Here is a 16,592-nt window from a genome sequence, read left to right on the forward strand (position 1 = left end):
ATAAATAATCCTCCCTCCCCAAAGCACATATGGGACTGAATCTCCTCTTGCTTACATGGGAGTAAATCAGAAATAGCTCCATTGAAGTCAGTGGAGTTACACTCATGTAAAACCAGTGCACCTGAAAGGAGAATCAAGCCCTATGCTGGTATTTACACATTTCCATCTGCCTGTGGCCAGAAAATTAATGTATCTAACTGAAGAGGTGAAAAACTAAATATAAGTATTAGTCGGATGAATAAACTTTTAAAAATTGCATTTGTGTAAATGCAGTTATTTCTATAACTGCTTAGATTCCCAAGGCAGGCACAGTGTCAGGCTCTCAGCTGTAATTACCAAGCATGTCCTGAAAATCCAAGTGGTTACAAAAATAACAGTATGTAAATGATTGTCAGAATTTGACATTTGTTGAAGTCCTATGATCTCTGTAACTATCGCATATAAAAAGAAAAGCAATTATCTTTGTTCATTTTAGTGGAGGCACGAGTTAGCTTGTGACGAAATTTTGTGAGATATCACATCACACAGTGATTATACTGAGTGTTACTGTGTGACACGACCCTCTCCCCACATTTTCTGTTTAGTGATCAAAAGTGAAATGGCCTTAAAAACAGATCCATAACTGACCATGCTTTGCATTTAAGATATGAAACAGAACTAACAAGGAGATGAATTGTACAGGCTTCTCCAATTCATAGGTTTAACAGGAATCCGAGATTATCTCAAAAGGGAAAATATGGAAACTCGGGGTTTTAATGATTGGCTGTCCTTCTGGGGCAGGGAGAAAACCCTAAAAAGGGTTTCATTTGCCCAGAGAGCAGGAATCCCTCCAGAAACCCCTCTAAATACACATGCCCATAATATTCCAGTGTTCTCACTCTGTCTTTTCCCCTTCAGAGATCAGCAGCCCTGTGCAAAAGTCAAATCCATATGCTTTAGATCCTATACTGCCTGACAGACAGCTCTTCATTTAAATAAACAATAATTCATGCTAATACCTTACATAGTGCTCTTATACAGTGCTTTTTTATCAGTAGATCTCAAAGCACTCTACAAAGATCAGTATCTTATCCCTATTTTACAGATGGGGAAACTGAGGCAGGGAGCAGTGACATGACTTGCCCAAGGTCACCCAGCAGGCCAGAGGCAGAGCCAGGAGTAGAACCTGGCTATGGGTACCCCCATAGTGACTGATGTGAAGTAATGACATAGCTCTGGGACAGCAGGCATGCTGTCTAATTACAAGAGCCAGTGTTAGTAGCACTTCTAAGGGCATGTCTACACTACAATCTTAAGTCCACCCATGTTAGGTAGGCTTACAGCCACCGCAGTCTGATGTCCTGGGGCTTCTCACCTCCAGCAGGGAGATCCGCACCCGGAGTCCGGTCAGCTGCTGTGCTCCTGGGGGGGAGTGGAGAGCCAGGACCCCGGGGGGCAGCAGGGCTGACATTGGAGAGCCCGGGTGGCTGTCCAAGCCGGGAGCTTGGGTAGCAGCCCAGCTTGGAGGGAGACCCCGCAGCAGCTGGGCTGGGGAGCTGGGAGCCAGCTTTCTTGTCAATTTTATGGAGCTCTATAGAGACACTGCATTGCCCTAATTACACGGAAATAAGCCCTATCTCTCTCTTGAAGATGGAGTTATTATGTCGGTGTAGTATGGCACTTACATTGGCGGAAGCAAGACGGTAGTGTAGACACTGACATAGGTCGACATAAGCTGCCTTATGTCAACCTAACTGTAGTGTAGACCAAGCCTAAATATCAGTAGCATTGCAATCACATGAGCATAGGGCCTGATCTCCTTAGTGACTCTTTCTCCTGACATCAATGGGCTTGAGATCATGTCCTTAAAGCAGAAGAGAAGCAAGGGGAGAAGGAGATGCAAAGGAGGAGATGATACGGTCAGAGAGAGTAATGGAGATCATAGGGGTCAGAAAATACAAAGAAAAGATAAAAATAAGGGGGAGAAAAGGGAAAAATCCATTCTGCCTACCTTTGAAAAAGTCAGTGCAGGAGTTGGGATGTGAAATCTAAATATACTGCATCCACTGAGCTTCCTCTTTTATGGAAGAAAGATGTTAACCGCAGCCTGAAACCATCCTGGTTAGTCTTTAATTGTTCTCCGTTTTTCCAAGGACAGACGTCCTATGTGGACACATAGGTGCTGGAACTAGGGGTACTGGGGGTGCTGCTGTAGCCCCTGGCTTGAAGTGGATTCCATTATATGCAGGGTTTACAGTTTGGTTCAATGGCTCTAAGCACTGCCACTATACAAATTGTTCCAGCACCCCTGTGTGGACAATTTCTGAAACGTGCTTTAATCACAAGCCCCTGTTGTGCATAGCTGCTTGAAAAAGAGGCTGACATGACAAAATCTCCTTGGTATTATGAATTTAGGATAACATTAGGCCACGGAGCGAGCGGCACAACTCCCACTGGTCCTCGGCCCTTCATTCTGAACAATACTCTCTTGAGAGACATAGAGAACAATCAACTGTACAAATGATGTTTTGTGCATTTCTCTATTTCGAGGACCTGGGAACTTAATAAATTGTCCTTTGAAATATCCAAATGGCATATACTTAGACCAGAGGTCCCCAAACTGTGGAGTGCACCCCCTAGGGGGTGCTGAGGAACATTGCGGGGGTGGGGGAAGAGGCACTACTGGGACCAAGGCTAGATGGGGGGCAGGAAGGGAGTGCCACCCAGCTAGATTATGTCATACATACAGTATATTTATTGAATTCTCCAGTTTTGAAAGACTTTCTGATTCTTGCAGAATAAGTCTAGGACTCCTTCTGGCTTGATGGTAGAGCCAAGAGACTCAGTGATTAAAGTTTTGCTCTCCAGAATTAGTGTTTTCCTCCACCTTACTGCTTTAAAAAAATAAGTCTCTACCATGAATAATAAAAAATTTATCATTGAAAAATGAATATATAATTTCTCCACTAATACTGTGAATAGAGTGGATATATTTTCAGATTTTTCTGTTTTGCATTACTGATAAAAAGGGTTCAATTTTTTAAAAGTACTAGCGAGTGATGTTTACTAAGGCAGGGCTCGTTACAAGGAAATGTCAGAGGTTGATTATTTTTTTCCTGTTTCTTCTAAAATGACACACCCACACCACCCATTGAGCTTTCATATTTTGGCACCTAAACATGTAAAGGACTTTCACACCCAGAGACTGATATCAGTGAGAGTATTATCTGTGTTTATTACATATTAATTTGTCTCTAATGTTTGTTGATTGTACTGATTTAGATAAAAAGGGGAGAGGGAATCACAATGAATATGGATCACTCCAAATTAATCACCTAATATTTTCTTTTCTCTAATACAGGCTTCCTAAACCTCCAGATAATTCAGTCGAGTAAGTTTATATCACTTATATTGTACCTTTTTCTTTGTGCCTTAAAAGAAAGGCAGTTCCTCTATTTTATATCCGCACTGATATAGTTTAAGTACTCTGGCAATAGATAAGGGGAAAGTTAGCACTAGTAAATAAAGAGAGATCTCACTACAGAATGAACACATACAATGGTAAATTTATTAGTTCTTGTCCAAAGCACCCCGCCCTCTTAGCAGGTGTTGATCTTGCTGGCTTATGGCTAAGGTCTAAATGCATTTTGCTGATTCACTCTTGCTAGTGCCACATATGATTCTTTCTCTGGGTTATGAATGACCTTGTTACTCTTCTGTTTTAGCAAAAGAGATGTGTTGGTGTTAAACTGAGTAACAACTCCCTGTCACCCCAGCTTGTTAGCCAGCCAAACAAACTCCCTAGGGCCTTTCCCAGCCCTCTTTGCCTTGCAGCTAACACTTGATACACCCTAGCCCCCAAGCCCCTTGGAAGAGCCTGTCAAGTCTGGTGTCTCCAAAGAGACAAAATACACAGCCTGTTGATTCAGCTGAGCATTCACACCTTACTCTAATACAACAGCATTGAGCTGACTTGATAATAAAACAAGAAAAAGTTTATTAATAAAGAACAGAGATTTAAGTGACACTAAGCAAAGATAATAGAAACAGAAATGGTAACAAATAAAACAAAAGTTTAACTCACTTCTAAGGGACTACATGTAACCGTAGCAGGCTCCAACCATTGTCGAAAGCAGTTTTCTCACCTACAGCCATTTCTCAGTGTCACCAACCCACATGGCTGGGATCCATCGTTCATAGATGCAAAGAGCGCTGACCTCTTTATTCCCTCAGGGATGGATCCAAAATGTCTTTTGGCTTCTCTTTAAATTCCTCAAAGTTTATTGTTTTTGTCAGCAAAGTCAGGATGAACCCCTGGGGTTCAGACTACTCGTGTCTTCCCATCCTGATTTCACATCCTTGCATTAATTTGCTCCTCCTGCGTGCCTCCCATGCAAATGAACTCTCCCTTGTCTCTGGCATCACCATGCTCAATTTACATTAGAGACAGAGAGATAACTAGCCTCCCTCTTGTCTGGAAGAAAACCTGTTTCTCCATTTGTTTGGTTACAGATGTTAAAGCATAATATCAGTAAGTATCCATAATGCCTTAGGTAGTGTCAAGGGACACATTTCACAATGATATGAATGACCACTGTGTCACCAGCTTTCATTTAATATCTTACATGACATTCCTTATAGATAAATATCATGACAGCAATGTGTTTGTCAGGGTTGATAGAAGTTGCTGTTACATGACATTGAACCCTTTGTCATTGGGCACGGAAGGGCTTTTATGGTCACACCTCATTACCCCACTTAGATATATGGGCAGGGAGAAGGGGAAGCTCCTGTTTAGTGAAGAAAGTATCTAGGGTATGGGCATAGCAGACTAGCTAAAGCCAAGATTGGTCAGAAAGTCTAAGCCATCATTTGTCAGATGCAGTCACTGTGGCCACATGCAGCCACCAGGGATTTTTCTTGTGGCCACAGCCTCCTGGGCAGTGATTGGGTGGGGTGTGGGGAGGTAAGCAGCAGCCACTCCCCGAGAGTCCCCAGCAGGGGTTGGGCCCAGCCCCCCTCTGGAGACACAAACTGGAGGAGCAGGCAGCCAGTGAGTTCCCCACCTTCCTGGAGGCAATGGGGTCGGACTTCAGCCCTGGGGTGGTGGGCAGCAGGCTCCAGCCACGGGGCTTTGGGCTCCAGCTGCGTGGTGGTGGGCTCCATCCCCCGGCCACAGGACTTCAGGCTTGTGCCTCAGGCCCCAGACTATGGCCACGGGACTTTGGGTTCCATCCCCCAGGCACCGGGCTCCAGGCTCCGGCCCTGGGCTTACCCCCTCCTGCCATTGCCCCTGGCCTCTGCTGCCTCCCTACCCACCTCCCCATCCAAGGCTTAATTTATCCCCAGGCTTGCCCGGGCTGAGTAAATCTGCTATGAAAAGTGATATTTGTTAATATCACTTTTTACTACAGACTTAGTAGCTGGCTGGGAGGCTATGGAATTAACATACAAGTATCACTTTTCACAGCAGCAGACTTACTAGCTAGCAAGCCTAAAAAAAAGCAACCAAAAAAGCAAAAGAAACAGCAACAAAAAAGACAAGAACATACAAAGCACCTTATTTGTGCCTGTATTCTGTTTAGGTCCATTAAAGAATAGAGACAACTGTACATTATTTTTATTATTAAATCTGCAAATAAAAAAACCCTTACATAAATAAATAATGATTTGGACAAGGGCAGGTGCATATTTATTGGTTTTTCCTAAAGTTAATTAAGTATTTTAGGAACAATTGTCAGAGCAAGAGTTGATGGCTGCACTCTGAGGCCACCAAAAATTTGTTGTGAGAACCCCTGGCCAAGCTATTTTTTGTTAGCTTATTGTTGATCTTTTGGTTAGTGGAGTACAGCCCCACAAAAGGGGTGAGGTTGGCCTATACACAGTGCGTGGGCTGTGTTTTTTAAAGCAGTTTGGAAAAGGTGTCTGCTCACAATAAGATGCTGTAAACTTTCATGTTAGAGTTTTCTAGAGAACCGAGATCATGCTATTCCCTTCTATTAAAATAGAATCCCAGTGTTTGTTTCCCTCAGGACAGACCCCTGGATCCCTGTTATTGCACTTGTCACAATGTTTTAGGATTTTTTATTTAGTTCTTTGATTTCCTCACCATTCAGTAATTGAAAGCTGAAAACAGCAGCCCCAGCAATATGAGAGAGACTCAGTGAAATCCCAGTTCTCGGTGTCCAGGGTGGCACTCTCCCTTAGCACCCCCAGCCAGAAAAAACATTTTCTTTGGGCCAAATTTTGAGTTTAGATGCACAGGCCTAGTACCCATTAGCTTCAGTGGGATCTGTGCTAGGAGCTGAGGCTAGAATTTGCCCCTCTTTTCCACCTAAAAGTAAACATTAGTAAATGTGACTCATTATGTACAAAGTCCATGCACTTAAAAGATTTGATCTTTGGGTTTAGAAGTCATAAGTTCGTTTATTGCCAAAGATCATTATAGCCTGTAAGGAAGCAGCACCTCCTCATTCCTCCTGCCTTTTTTTTTTTTTAATGTAAGTTGCTCCAAGTCTTTAGAACACATGTTATTTACTAGCTTTCTTCTGCTTACTAATGTGTATGATCTTTTCTGCAGTACTGAGTTAAAATTAATATTAGAAGACATGTTCAGTTTGTATTTGACTTTTTATTTTACACCAATAAAATAGTTGCCAGTTACCGTAGTTGAATTGTAGCATTAAGATGTGAAGCCAACAAAGCAGTTAAGCACTTTGGTGTTCCCTCTATATTGACCAATGCCCTGATCCAGCAAAGTGACTTCAGTGGGACTACTCATGCTTAACTTTAAGTGCCTTTGTTAAGGGCTTTGTTGGATTGAGGCCTACATGTGCCTAGACAATGGTACTGTAGCATTCTCCCAGCAAGAGGCAGTCAACACAACTACAGTCCCCCTTTTTCCACGCACAGACGTAAGTCTAGAAAAAGAACCTTGCTCTCACACATGCCAGAGCAGTGCATTACTACTATACTAGGCCACTAAACAGGCCTTGTCTTCCCTTCTACTCTCCTCTTTTCCATCCTTCTTTTGGCTGTCTGACAGTACCTCAGTTCATTTCAGTGTTCCTACGTTAGATGGCATCTCCCCTCACGTGCCTTCACTCTTCTTACACAGTTCTTATGGCCTCCATTTGCTTTTCTGAAGCTTGCACTTCTTATGTGTGAGGCAGGGGGGTGCTATTTCTGTTGCGATTGGTTTTCTCCTCTGTTTTCCCTCCCTCCATACTTTTTTTCTGCTTCTTGTGTCTGGTTTTTGTCTTGTCACGCTGTCCTCCACCTGCTCCACCTTCTCCTATGCCAGTTCTTGAGTCTGTAGGAAAATACTATCCCTGAAAGTTTCTCATGTGAGTTCTTCAGTCTTTTACTTACTCTATTGTGGGTACCTGTCTCTGCTGAGCCTCCTATCATGTACTAGTATAGAAACAGGAGCACCTTTCTAACAGAGAGGATGGCTGTAAAGTGTATGTGGTCATGAGCCTGAAAGGGTAATGTTACTCTGCAGGATGAAGCTGTGGATGACCTCCCCAAGGAAGGCAGCGTAGGCCCAGGTAGAGTTGTAGGTAGCATGAAGATTATGTTGGTAGGGGCCTCTTACAAAATTCTGATCTGGATCTGGGCTCTGATTTCAAACACCACCACCCTCTCCCAAAGTCTTGATTTGGGTCCATCTCTAATTAGCAAGTAGAGATCAGATATTAGTCTTGGTCTTCATGCTCCCACAATTGCAGAGCTCGTCCTAGAGACATGCAAACTATACAGTCTTATTTAATGCCCCTTTGCCTGTAGAGGCACCTCCGTGGCCCAAATGCTGGCCCCAAGGGTTGCAACTACAAAGAAAATTTATCCTTTTTTACATAGGAACAAGGGGAGGGAACAGGGAAAGAGCCTCAGAGGTCTGGGGGTGAGCAGTGGGAATTCTTGGTGAGGTAAGGGCAGGAGAGGTTAAAGAAACTAAAGGACCCCCTCCTCTTTGCCTCTCATGCCTCCTCTCAGTTGAGCAATTATTGCATCTCCTTACAAGTGTCTGACAAGCAATGACCCAATGTCTGTTTTAAACACAGAAGATCAAATTCCTCCCGGGTGTAACTCCAATGACTTCAGCAGAATTATTCCAGGGATGAATTTGGCCCAGTCGGATATACAATATATTGTTTTAATATTAAGACAAATCTATATTTATTTAAAGTAAGGTAACTTTGTTTCTGTTTTTCTTTCCATCTAAAATCAATCCAAGACAATTATCCCTGCCGTTTCCAGTTTCACACCCCTACCAGACACACATCTCCAGATATGCCATGTTCCCAAACTTTAAATCACCAGAGGATCAAGACACTGGCATTCAAGCAAGCAGCCATCAACCTTTTCATCCCAACGGCCCTACAAAGGCTTATGATGTGATTGTTTTAAGAAAGACCAAAGGTAAAGCAGCATTTGGCATTTGTTTGGTGTTCTCAAATGTTTGTGATTTTGGTGAAATGAAGCCAGTGTGTGAAAATAATAGCGACAGAGCTAAGCAGCTTGGCTTAAGCTGGAGCATCGCATGTTGGTACCAAGCATGCTGCCATCGTTTCGATTTCCTACAAAGGTGAAGCATAAAATTTAGTGTACAATGTCCTCCAGTCATGGGAATAATTATTGGTAGTAACTGTCAGTGAGAGGAGCTAGAAAAAGCTATGGCAGAGATCAAAAGTTTGCAAATCCTGGGCCAAATAAATTCCACCCTGAAGTAGCTCCATTAACCATGATAGTTACACCAGGGATGAGACCCAGATGTTTACAAATGGCAGAATGTGCAGTGAGAGGTCATGGGGTACAAAAACATGCAGCAAACTTTTCCAAGCCCCTTGCAGTCTGAGGACTTGTCTACACTTACAGCGCTGTAGCAGTGCAGCTATGCCCTTGTAGCGCTTAGTGAAGACACTACCTAAGCCAACAGGAGAGCTTCTCCCATTGCCGGAGGTACTCCAGTTCCTCGAGAGGCAGTAGCTGCTATGTTGACGGGAAAAGCCCTCCCATCGACACAGTGCTGTCTGCACCAGGGGTTCGGTTGGTATAACTACTTCGCTCAGAAGTGTGGATGAGCGACATAATTATACCGACATCAGTTTGTAGTGTAGACCAGGGCTGAGATGAAACCCACACACTCACTGTTTGCGGATGACTCCTGTATGTTTAAACAGTCACTGAACTGTTTATATTTTACCCCACCAAGGTGAAATCATTTCTAACAGCAAACTAATGCTGCTCAGACAAGCAGTAAATTACTGTCACTCATTACTCACATTGAGTAGCATCTTACTCCACAAGTGGTCCCAGTGAGATTCAGTACGAGTAAGGGGCTTAGAATCTGGCCCAGTGCTCTGGTAAAATGTAGAGCTCTGGCTTTGCCCCCATTTCTCCAGATCACAATCTCTGTGTTGAAGTGTGTATGCTTTTTGCCACTCTCCTGTCTGGGTTAACTAGCACACATGTTGTCGTTAGCACCCCGTGGCATTTAGGTGTGGGGGCAGGACGGGCATTTCTTTTCCAGAATAGCAGGACTCTTGGTGCAGTTGCCAGCATCTCTGCTCCCCGTCTGTGTGAGCCAGGCACAGTTTGGTACTCTGTTTAAAAGAGAAGCAGCATATGCTGGAGGGATAAGAAGCTTTTCAGTTCAGTAGGAGCTTCTGACATTAAGCAGCAGGTCAATTTGCATTAATCAGCTACCTTCCCTAGTCACTGTCACTGTGCTGAACAGTGATGTTTAAGAGGGTTGTATGATATGGGGCTACTTTGGTCAGCCAAAAACAAAACCTTTTCACAAAGCATATAACATTGGAAGTACTTTTTTTTTTTAATCTCTCTTCCGCTTTTTACTGTTCTCCATTCACACTAAACAATTCTAATCAGATGTGTGGAGGTGGGTTGCAAAACCTATTTTTGCTCAACAGGGGATCATTGGAGGCCATGGTCTATTCCCAGCAAAGCTTATCGGGTTAAGAATTACTTTAGAAGCAGCAAATGACCGCTCTTCGAAAATTCTTTGACTTTATTCGTTGTTCCTCTGTATGATCTAACTTATGTGGGCAGGCCGGGACAAAAGCTTATTTACTGCAGTTTGCTTTTATTTGGGGAGATGGAAATCTAGACTGAGGGCTCAGGTAACCTAGACTGGCTTTTATCACTTAAATGATATAAAGAATACTTTGGGTGATTGTAGCAGGGTGGTTACCCCGCTCCTGGGATAAAAGGAGTGAGAACAGCTGAGGGAGGCTGGCTAGGTAGCTGGCCACAGCTGGCCCTGATAAGAGGGCTGTGGGTAAGGAGCTGTGAGAGTCTCACTCCAGCCCTAGAGTGAGAAGGGCCTAGCTGCCTGGGAGAGACAGGGTACCTTCGGCAGAGCAGTGCTGGGGAAGGGGCAGGCTGAGCTGGGGAGCTCAGACCTGACTACCTCCCAGGCTGAGGCCTGGCAGGAAGGCCAGAGGAGGTACTGGGGCTGCAGGGAGACAGCTGGGGGCTAGAAAGGCAGCAGGTCCAACCCCCTTGCTAATGATGAGTGGCCACTGCAGACTGCAGTTCCCCCCAGAGAAAGGGGGCTAGATGATGACTGGCAGTAGCCACTGAGGCAAGGTGGGCATAGGGGAGGGGGTTCCCCTGGGAGGAGAGACCCAGATAAGGGGGCCTGAAGTGCCCGAAGTATAAGTGGTGGAGAGTGATGAGGAAGCAGGTACCGGCAGGGAGAAACCGGCCAGCAGGAGGCGCTCTGAGGCTGGAAAGAGCTAATTCCCAGACGACCAGCAGGAGGTGCCGCGCTGGTGAGTCGGCTGCTTGCTACAGTGATATTCACAAAGGTATTAGGCACCAAACTCCCATTGACTTGACTTGATTTCTGGGGGAGTTTGGTGCCTGCGTACCTTTGTGAATCCCACCCTTTGTGCCTTTATATAGCACTTTACATCTACAAAGCGCTATGCAGCCATTAATTAGTTAAGCCTGACAATGTTGCTGTGAGGTAGACATTATTCCCATTTTTGCAGAGATGGAAATTGAGGCAGGGAGGCCACACAGCAGAGCCAGGATCAGAACTCAGGGCTTGTCTACACTTGCAGCGCTGCAGCTGTGCCACTGTAGCGCTCAGGGAAGATGCTACCTATGCCAACGGGAGAGCTTCTCCTGTCACTGTAGATACTCCCCCTCCCCGAGAGGCGGTAGTTATTTTGACGGGAAAAGCTCTCCCATCAACATAGTGCTGTCCACACCTGGAGTTCAGCCAGTATAACTGCATCACCCCCCTGAGTGATGTCATTATAGCGACATACGTTTGTAGCGTAGACCAGGGCTCAGTTGCTCCAGGCCTGTGCTCAGTCAGTTAGGCTACTTCATTCGTCAGTGGCGTTCAGTTCCACCTCTGGATGTGGTTTTATGGGCAGAGGGCCAACGTTATAATTCACCAGTTCTTACTTATCCTGTAGCGTTTTGTACTTGTAAAACTATACAGGGAGAATGCAGTGAGAGTCTTGCCAAATTGGTGTCAATTTTATTAAACAAGAGCCCTTGCAATAAAACCCAACCCAGAGAGGATGATTTGTGTGCAAACCTCAGCCAGCAATGAACTTTTCTCTCTTCTTCTGTCCCTGGCTCTTCCTGATGGATATTATACTATTGCCTTTTTTTTTTTTTCTGAACCATTTAGGTAATCCATACAGACATGAAGTCATCAACATTCCATCTGACTCCCAGAAGGAGGCCTTGCATTGGCCAGGACAACATGCATACTTTCATGTAGGTAGTTGTTGCTGTGATTAGGAAAATTCACATTTTTTTATCAAACAAAACCGAACCCTTGTAAAACTGATTTAGAAGAAATAAAGATCCCTGACTGTGTTTCAAATTAATTGCTGTTACAAACCTATTCAAGCCCTGAATAGAGCACAGTGTAGTCAAAACAAACAGCCGTCATTTTAGGAAAGATCTTTCATTCACCAAAAAAACCATATAAATAAGATCAGAAGCTAAGAGAGGCTGTCAGGCTAATGGCTCTTTTTGATTTAAGGGGCAAAAACCCATTTCCCAGTGCCCAATTTAGTACCCCAGAGACATGTAGGAGAAGGAATTTCTCATGCTATGTTAACAAAGTGGCCACTGAGCCACTGCTCTGCAGTCCCTCATGACTGGAGGGTCTGTGTAGCAGCAGATACTCTTTGGCCTTGCCCTGGTCCTGTCCTCATGTTGCCATACAGGGAGCCCCTCCCCACAGCGCTGGTCTCCAGGCCGTGCAAGAAGTGCCCCTCCCCTACACAGATCTCTGAATCCAGCTCTGCCTTACACAGCTGAAGCACACTAGTTCCATTGCGGGGGGTCCTGCATGAACACAGAATGAGTGGATGGACTTGCCCCTAAATGTTAAGGCTCAGGAACGGCAGAGGCAACATGGCCCTGCCCCGAGCCCCCATACCAACCTTTCACCCCAAAGCCACACCCCCACACCGCTCCTTCTCCCCAAGCCCACACTAGGGTTGCCAATCCTCCAGGATTGTCCTGGAGTCTCCAGGACTTAAAGATTAATCTTTAATTAAAGATTATGTCATGTGATGAAATCGCCAGGAATTCGTCCAACCAAAGTTGGCAACCCTAGCCCACACCCTTGTGCTGCGTCTTTCCCCCGAGGCCCTCCTGCTCCCACACCGCCTCTTTCCCCCGAGGCCTTGCCCCCCGCTTACTACTCTCCGCCTCGTCGCTTGCGCTTACAGACGGTAAACAGTGAGAGGGGTTTAGCCCTCCCACTTTTAAAGGTGATGGGGTCATACCCCCCTGACCCCTCCTGTTCCAGCACTCGTGTTAAGGCTTCTGCTATTGTTTGTCTTCAGATGAATAGAAAGACCAGGTCTCTGCTCAGCATAAGTTAGATGAAAGACATACCTAGGACAAGATGAAGAGTATAGGGCAGGCCAGTGGTAAACAAAATGATATAGATACAGCTTTTGGGGATGCAGTTTCCTATGGATATTGAGAGATACAAGCCTCTTGACTTGACAATCCCTATGAAGCACCCTGTTAATAGGAATGGTACATAGGGTCCAGCCTACTGTGTCCTTGAAAATATGAGAGCAAGGAAGAGCCTCACATGAAGATTTTAATCAAAGTGTCTTGTTTCAGATGAATTATGCAGATGTTAAATATTCTAATTAGACTGTAATGCAGGGCTGAATTCCAGTGGCGCAAAGTGTACGAACTACCCCCCATGAGTAATTCATCAGATAAACTTAACAGAAAGATTGCTGGATGAAGAGTGTGGAAAATGGCTAATGCTGAGTAAAATCAGTAAGGATTGCTCACAAGAGTAAGGGGTGCATAGGCCCTTACTACAGAAATATATGTACGTCCAACTCACCCATGCTACCACTTAATGTTTCCTAAAAGGACCATATTTTCTAATCTTTTTCATATCAGAACTTTAAAATACATACAGATACCCCATGTCTTAAAGTCACTTCACCTAGATGCAGCAAGATTTTTATACTTTACCTATTTTATTTTTTTTCCTCCAGTTTCCTAAATTTGTTGAGGGAAGCAGTCAGATATACTATCCAAAGCCACCAAAGACTGTGGCTCCTAACGCTACATGCAACCCACTGGAACCTAATCTCTCTCCAAGGACAACCAACATGCTGCGAAATGTAGAAAGGGCCCAGTGGATAACAACATATAACCATGATTTCACAGGTATGCATTATTTTTAATATGAACGAATAGAGATAAAGAAGAAAAGGTAACATGATGTCAGCAAAAGGGGTTAGCCAATGGATTTATTTTTCCATTTTTGAGTCCTGTTTCAAGATTTGGGGTATTTTTAAAAAGCAGCTGAATTTATGATAAATGTTACACAGGGTAACAGTTATTTGAGTTTTTCCACACCCGTGACTAAGCATTTCTTCTCATTTGTCTAACCAAAGAAGACTAGAAAATAAAATATGTTTCCATTAAGGTAGAGGTCCCATGAACCCCCTCATACTGGATGATTACGACATGAAGCTAATTGGCAGAGTAACTGGAGAATTAGGGGAAGACGTGGAACTTGTAAGTACTGCAATCACTAAGAACCTCATCCTGCAACCAGATGTAGTGTTCACGGACAGGAGTAGACCCAGATATGACTTCCCGTAGTAGTCCCAGTACTATGTGTTTACAAGATCAGGTTCACTCTAAACTGGAGATAAGTTATTCATAAGTTAAAATCTGTGGTGGTCTGTTTTGCAGACAGAAGTTGTATAATGTATCAAAGATTTGTTCAATTACTAATTTTCTTGATTGCGACTCTGCTTAGTAGCATTTTCTCTCTTATCTTTGAAAGCTGTCACCAGCATATGGCAGCACTTTACAGTACTTGTTGCCTCTGTAAACATTAGTAATGCCACCCTTCAAATCAGAAGGGAGGTCTCTTGTGAGTGGTGCAACAGTGCAGAGGCTGAAACACATTGGGTCAGATCCTCAGCTAGTGTAAATCAGCATAGCTCCATGAAGCCACCAGCTGAGGATCTGGCCTATTGCCTTTATCAGACTCAGTCTTTTTTGATAACATGTAGACGTGGCTTCCATTTGGTAAAAGTCCTTGTAGCATCACAGGTTATTGTTTGTCTATCAAGCAGAATCAGCTGAGGTTTTTGAGATAGTTTTCCATTCTGCTACTTTCATGTGAGTTATTTGCATTTTTATTTTACGGTGCATCAAGAATGTACAATTCCCTCAGAGTTCTCTGATTCTATTTTAAAGTGCAGTTCTATTCTGCAATGGGTAAAATGGCTTCGGGAGGTTCCATGTTTATTGTCTCAATAATTTTAATATTAAATGTGCTCAGGATACAAGTAAAAATATGTTTTCATAACTGCCAGCCATGCAAACTCAACATCGGATATGAAAATCAAGCTGTATTGCTCTCTTCTCATGCATCATTACCTATAATAAATGTTCTGCAGGCCAATTTATGCCCTCAGTGACACCCGTGCAGTCCCATTGTCTTCAATCAGTTTGCACAGGTGTAATTGATTGGAACTATGTAAAGTATTCTGTTAATAATGCACAAGAAGGAACCGATTCCAATTCACTTTCCCACAGCTGTGCTGGTTCTGCAGTGCTAGCAAGAGTAAAAAAGTAATTCAAACTCCTTTTGTCACAAAAAGATCCAGATGATTTTGAATGCACACAAGAAGCAGATCTATTGAGTGAGAAGGGACCATTTTTTACAAAGTCAATTTTAAGAGTAGAAACAGATAACATTTTCAAAAGCGTTTAAGTTATTTGGGCTCCTAAATCCAATTTTTAAAAGTGACTTAGTCAAGTGAAAGTCAATGGGACTTTAAAAGTGACTTAGTCAAGTGAAAGTCAATGGGACTTAAATGTCTAAGTGGCTGTGTCACTTTTTAAAATGGGACTTATTGATATAGCATATGTCTATACTGCAGCTGGAAGTGTAATTTCTAGGTAAGGTAAACATACACGCACTAGTCTTGATTGAGCTAGCACGCCAAAAATAACAGTGTCGCTGCAGTGGTGCAGGAAGCAGGACGGGTTAGTCACCTGCATACACGCTTAGGGCTGAGGCGGGATAGTATTTAGGGAGTGAAGACATATCCTTAGATGCTTTTGAAAATGTATAGGGTTGTCAGATAATTGCAGTTAATTCAAACAGTTAACTCAAAACAAATTAACTCAATTAAAAAATTAATTGCAGTTTTAATTGCACTGTTAAACAATAATAGAATACCAATTTAAATTTATTATAAATATTTTGGATGTTTTTCTACATTTTCAAATATATTGATTTCAGTTACAACCCAGAATACAAAGTGTACAGTGATCACTTTATATTATTTTTATTACAGATATTTGCACTTTTAAAAAGATAATCAAAAGAAATAGTATTTTTCAGTTCACCTCATACAAATACTGTAGTGCAATCTCTATATCATGACGGTGTAACTTACAAATGTAGAATAACTATTTTTGTTATATAACTGTACTCAAAACAGTGTAAAACTTTAGAGTCTACAAGTCCACTTAGTCCTCCTACCTCTTGTTCAGCAAATCGCTAAGACAAAAAGTTTGTTTACATTTACAGGAGATAATGCTTCCTGCTACTTATTTACATTGTCACCTGAAAGTGAGCACAGGCGTTCGCGTGGCACTGTTGTAGCCGGCGTTGCAAGGTATTGACATGCCAGATGTGCTAAACATTCATATGCTCCTTCATGCTTTAACTTGTAGATTGCATTATCTTTTGTTTTTCTTTTTTTACAGTGCAAATAGTTGTAATCAATAATAATAATAATTAATAATAATAATTTTACCCCATATCTTAAACAGAAAAGCTGCTGAGTTTTCTCTTAAAGGTGACCCGGGAAAAAATAGTTTGTGTCCTTTTTCTGCTCCTTTATGATGTATAAAGAAAGCTTGAAAAGTGTATTTTCAACAAGTTGCTTCTAGAAGAGAAAATCCAAAATGGCAGCTCTCATTAATTCAAACATAGGTTAGGTTTTCTTGCCTTCTGGTCTCAGAACTTGTGTTTGGAAAAGGTCCACTCTGGGACAGACCTGTTTGTCCCAACAATATTATTCCATTAGCACTTTATAATAAAT

The 16,592-nt window shown here is 43.0% G+C and overlaps 1 protein-coding gene across 1 annotated transcript in view; it reads left to right on the forward strand.

The window, feature by feature from the left end:
* SPMIP4 (sperm microtubule inner protein 4) overlaps positions 1-16,592 on the forward strand; it is a 35,458-nt gene that overhangs the window by 17,255 nt on the left and 1,611 nt on the right. Inside the window, exons 4-8 of the mRNA XM_065399949.1 lie at positions 3,341-3,370; positions 8,216-8,400; positions 11,654-11,742; positions 13,509-13,683; positions 13,946-14,037. Of these exons, the coding sequence (XP_065256021.1) occupies positions 3,341-3,370; positions 8,216-8,400; positions 11,654-11,742; positions 13,509-13,683; positions 13,946-14,037 (571 nt within the window). The remainder of the gene's footprint in view (positions 1-3,340; positions 3,371-8,215; positions 8,401-11,653; positions 11,743-13,508; positions 13,684-13,945; positions 14,038-16,592) is intronic.

The sequence above is a fragment of the Emys orbicularis genome, chromosome 2, assembly GCF_028017835.1.
Source record: "Emys orbicularis isolate rEmyOrb1 chromosome 2, rEmyOrb1.hap1, whole genome shotgun sequence".
Classification (NCBI taxonomy): Eukaryota; Metazoa; Chordata; order Testudines; family Emydidae; genus Emys; species Emys orbicularis.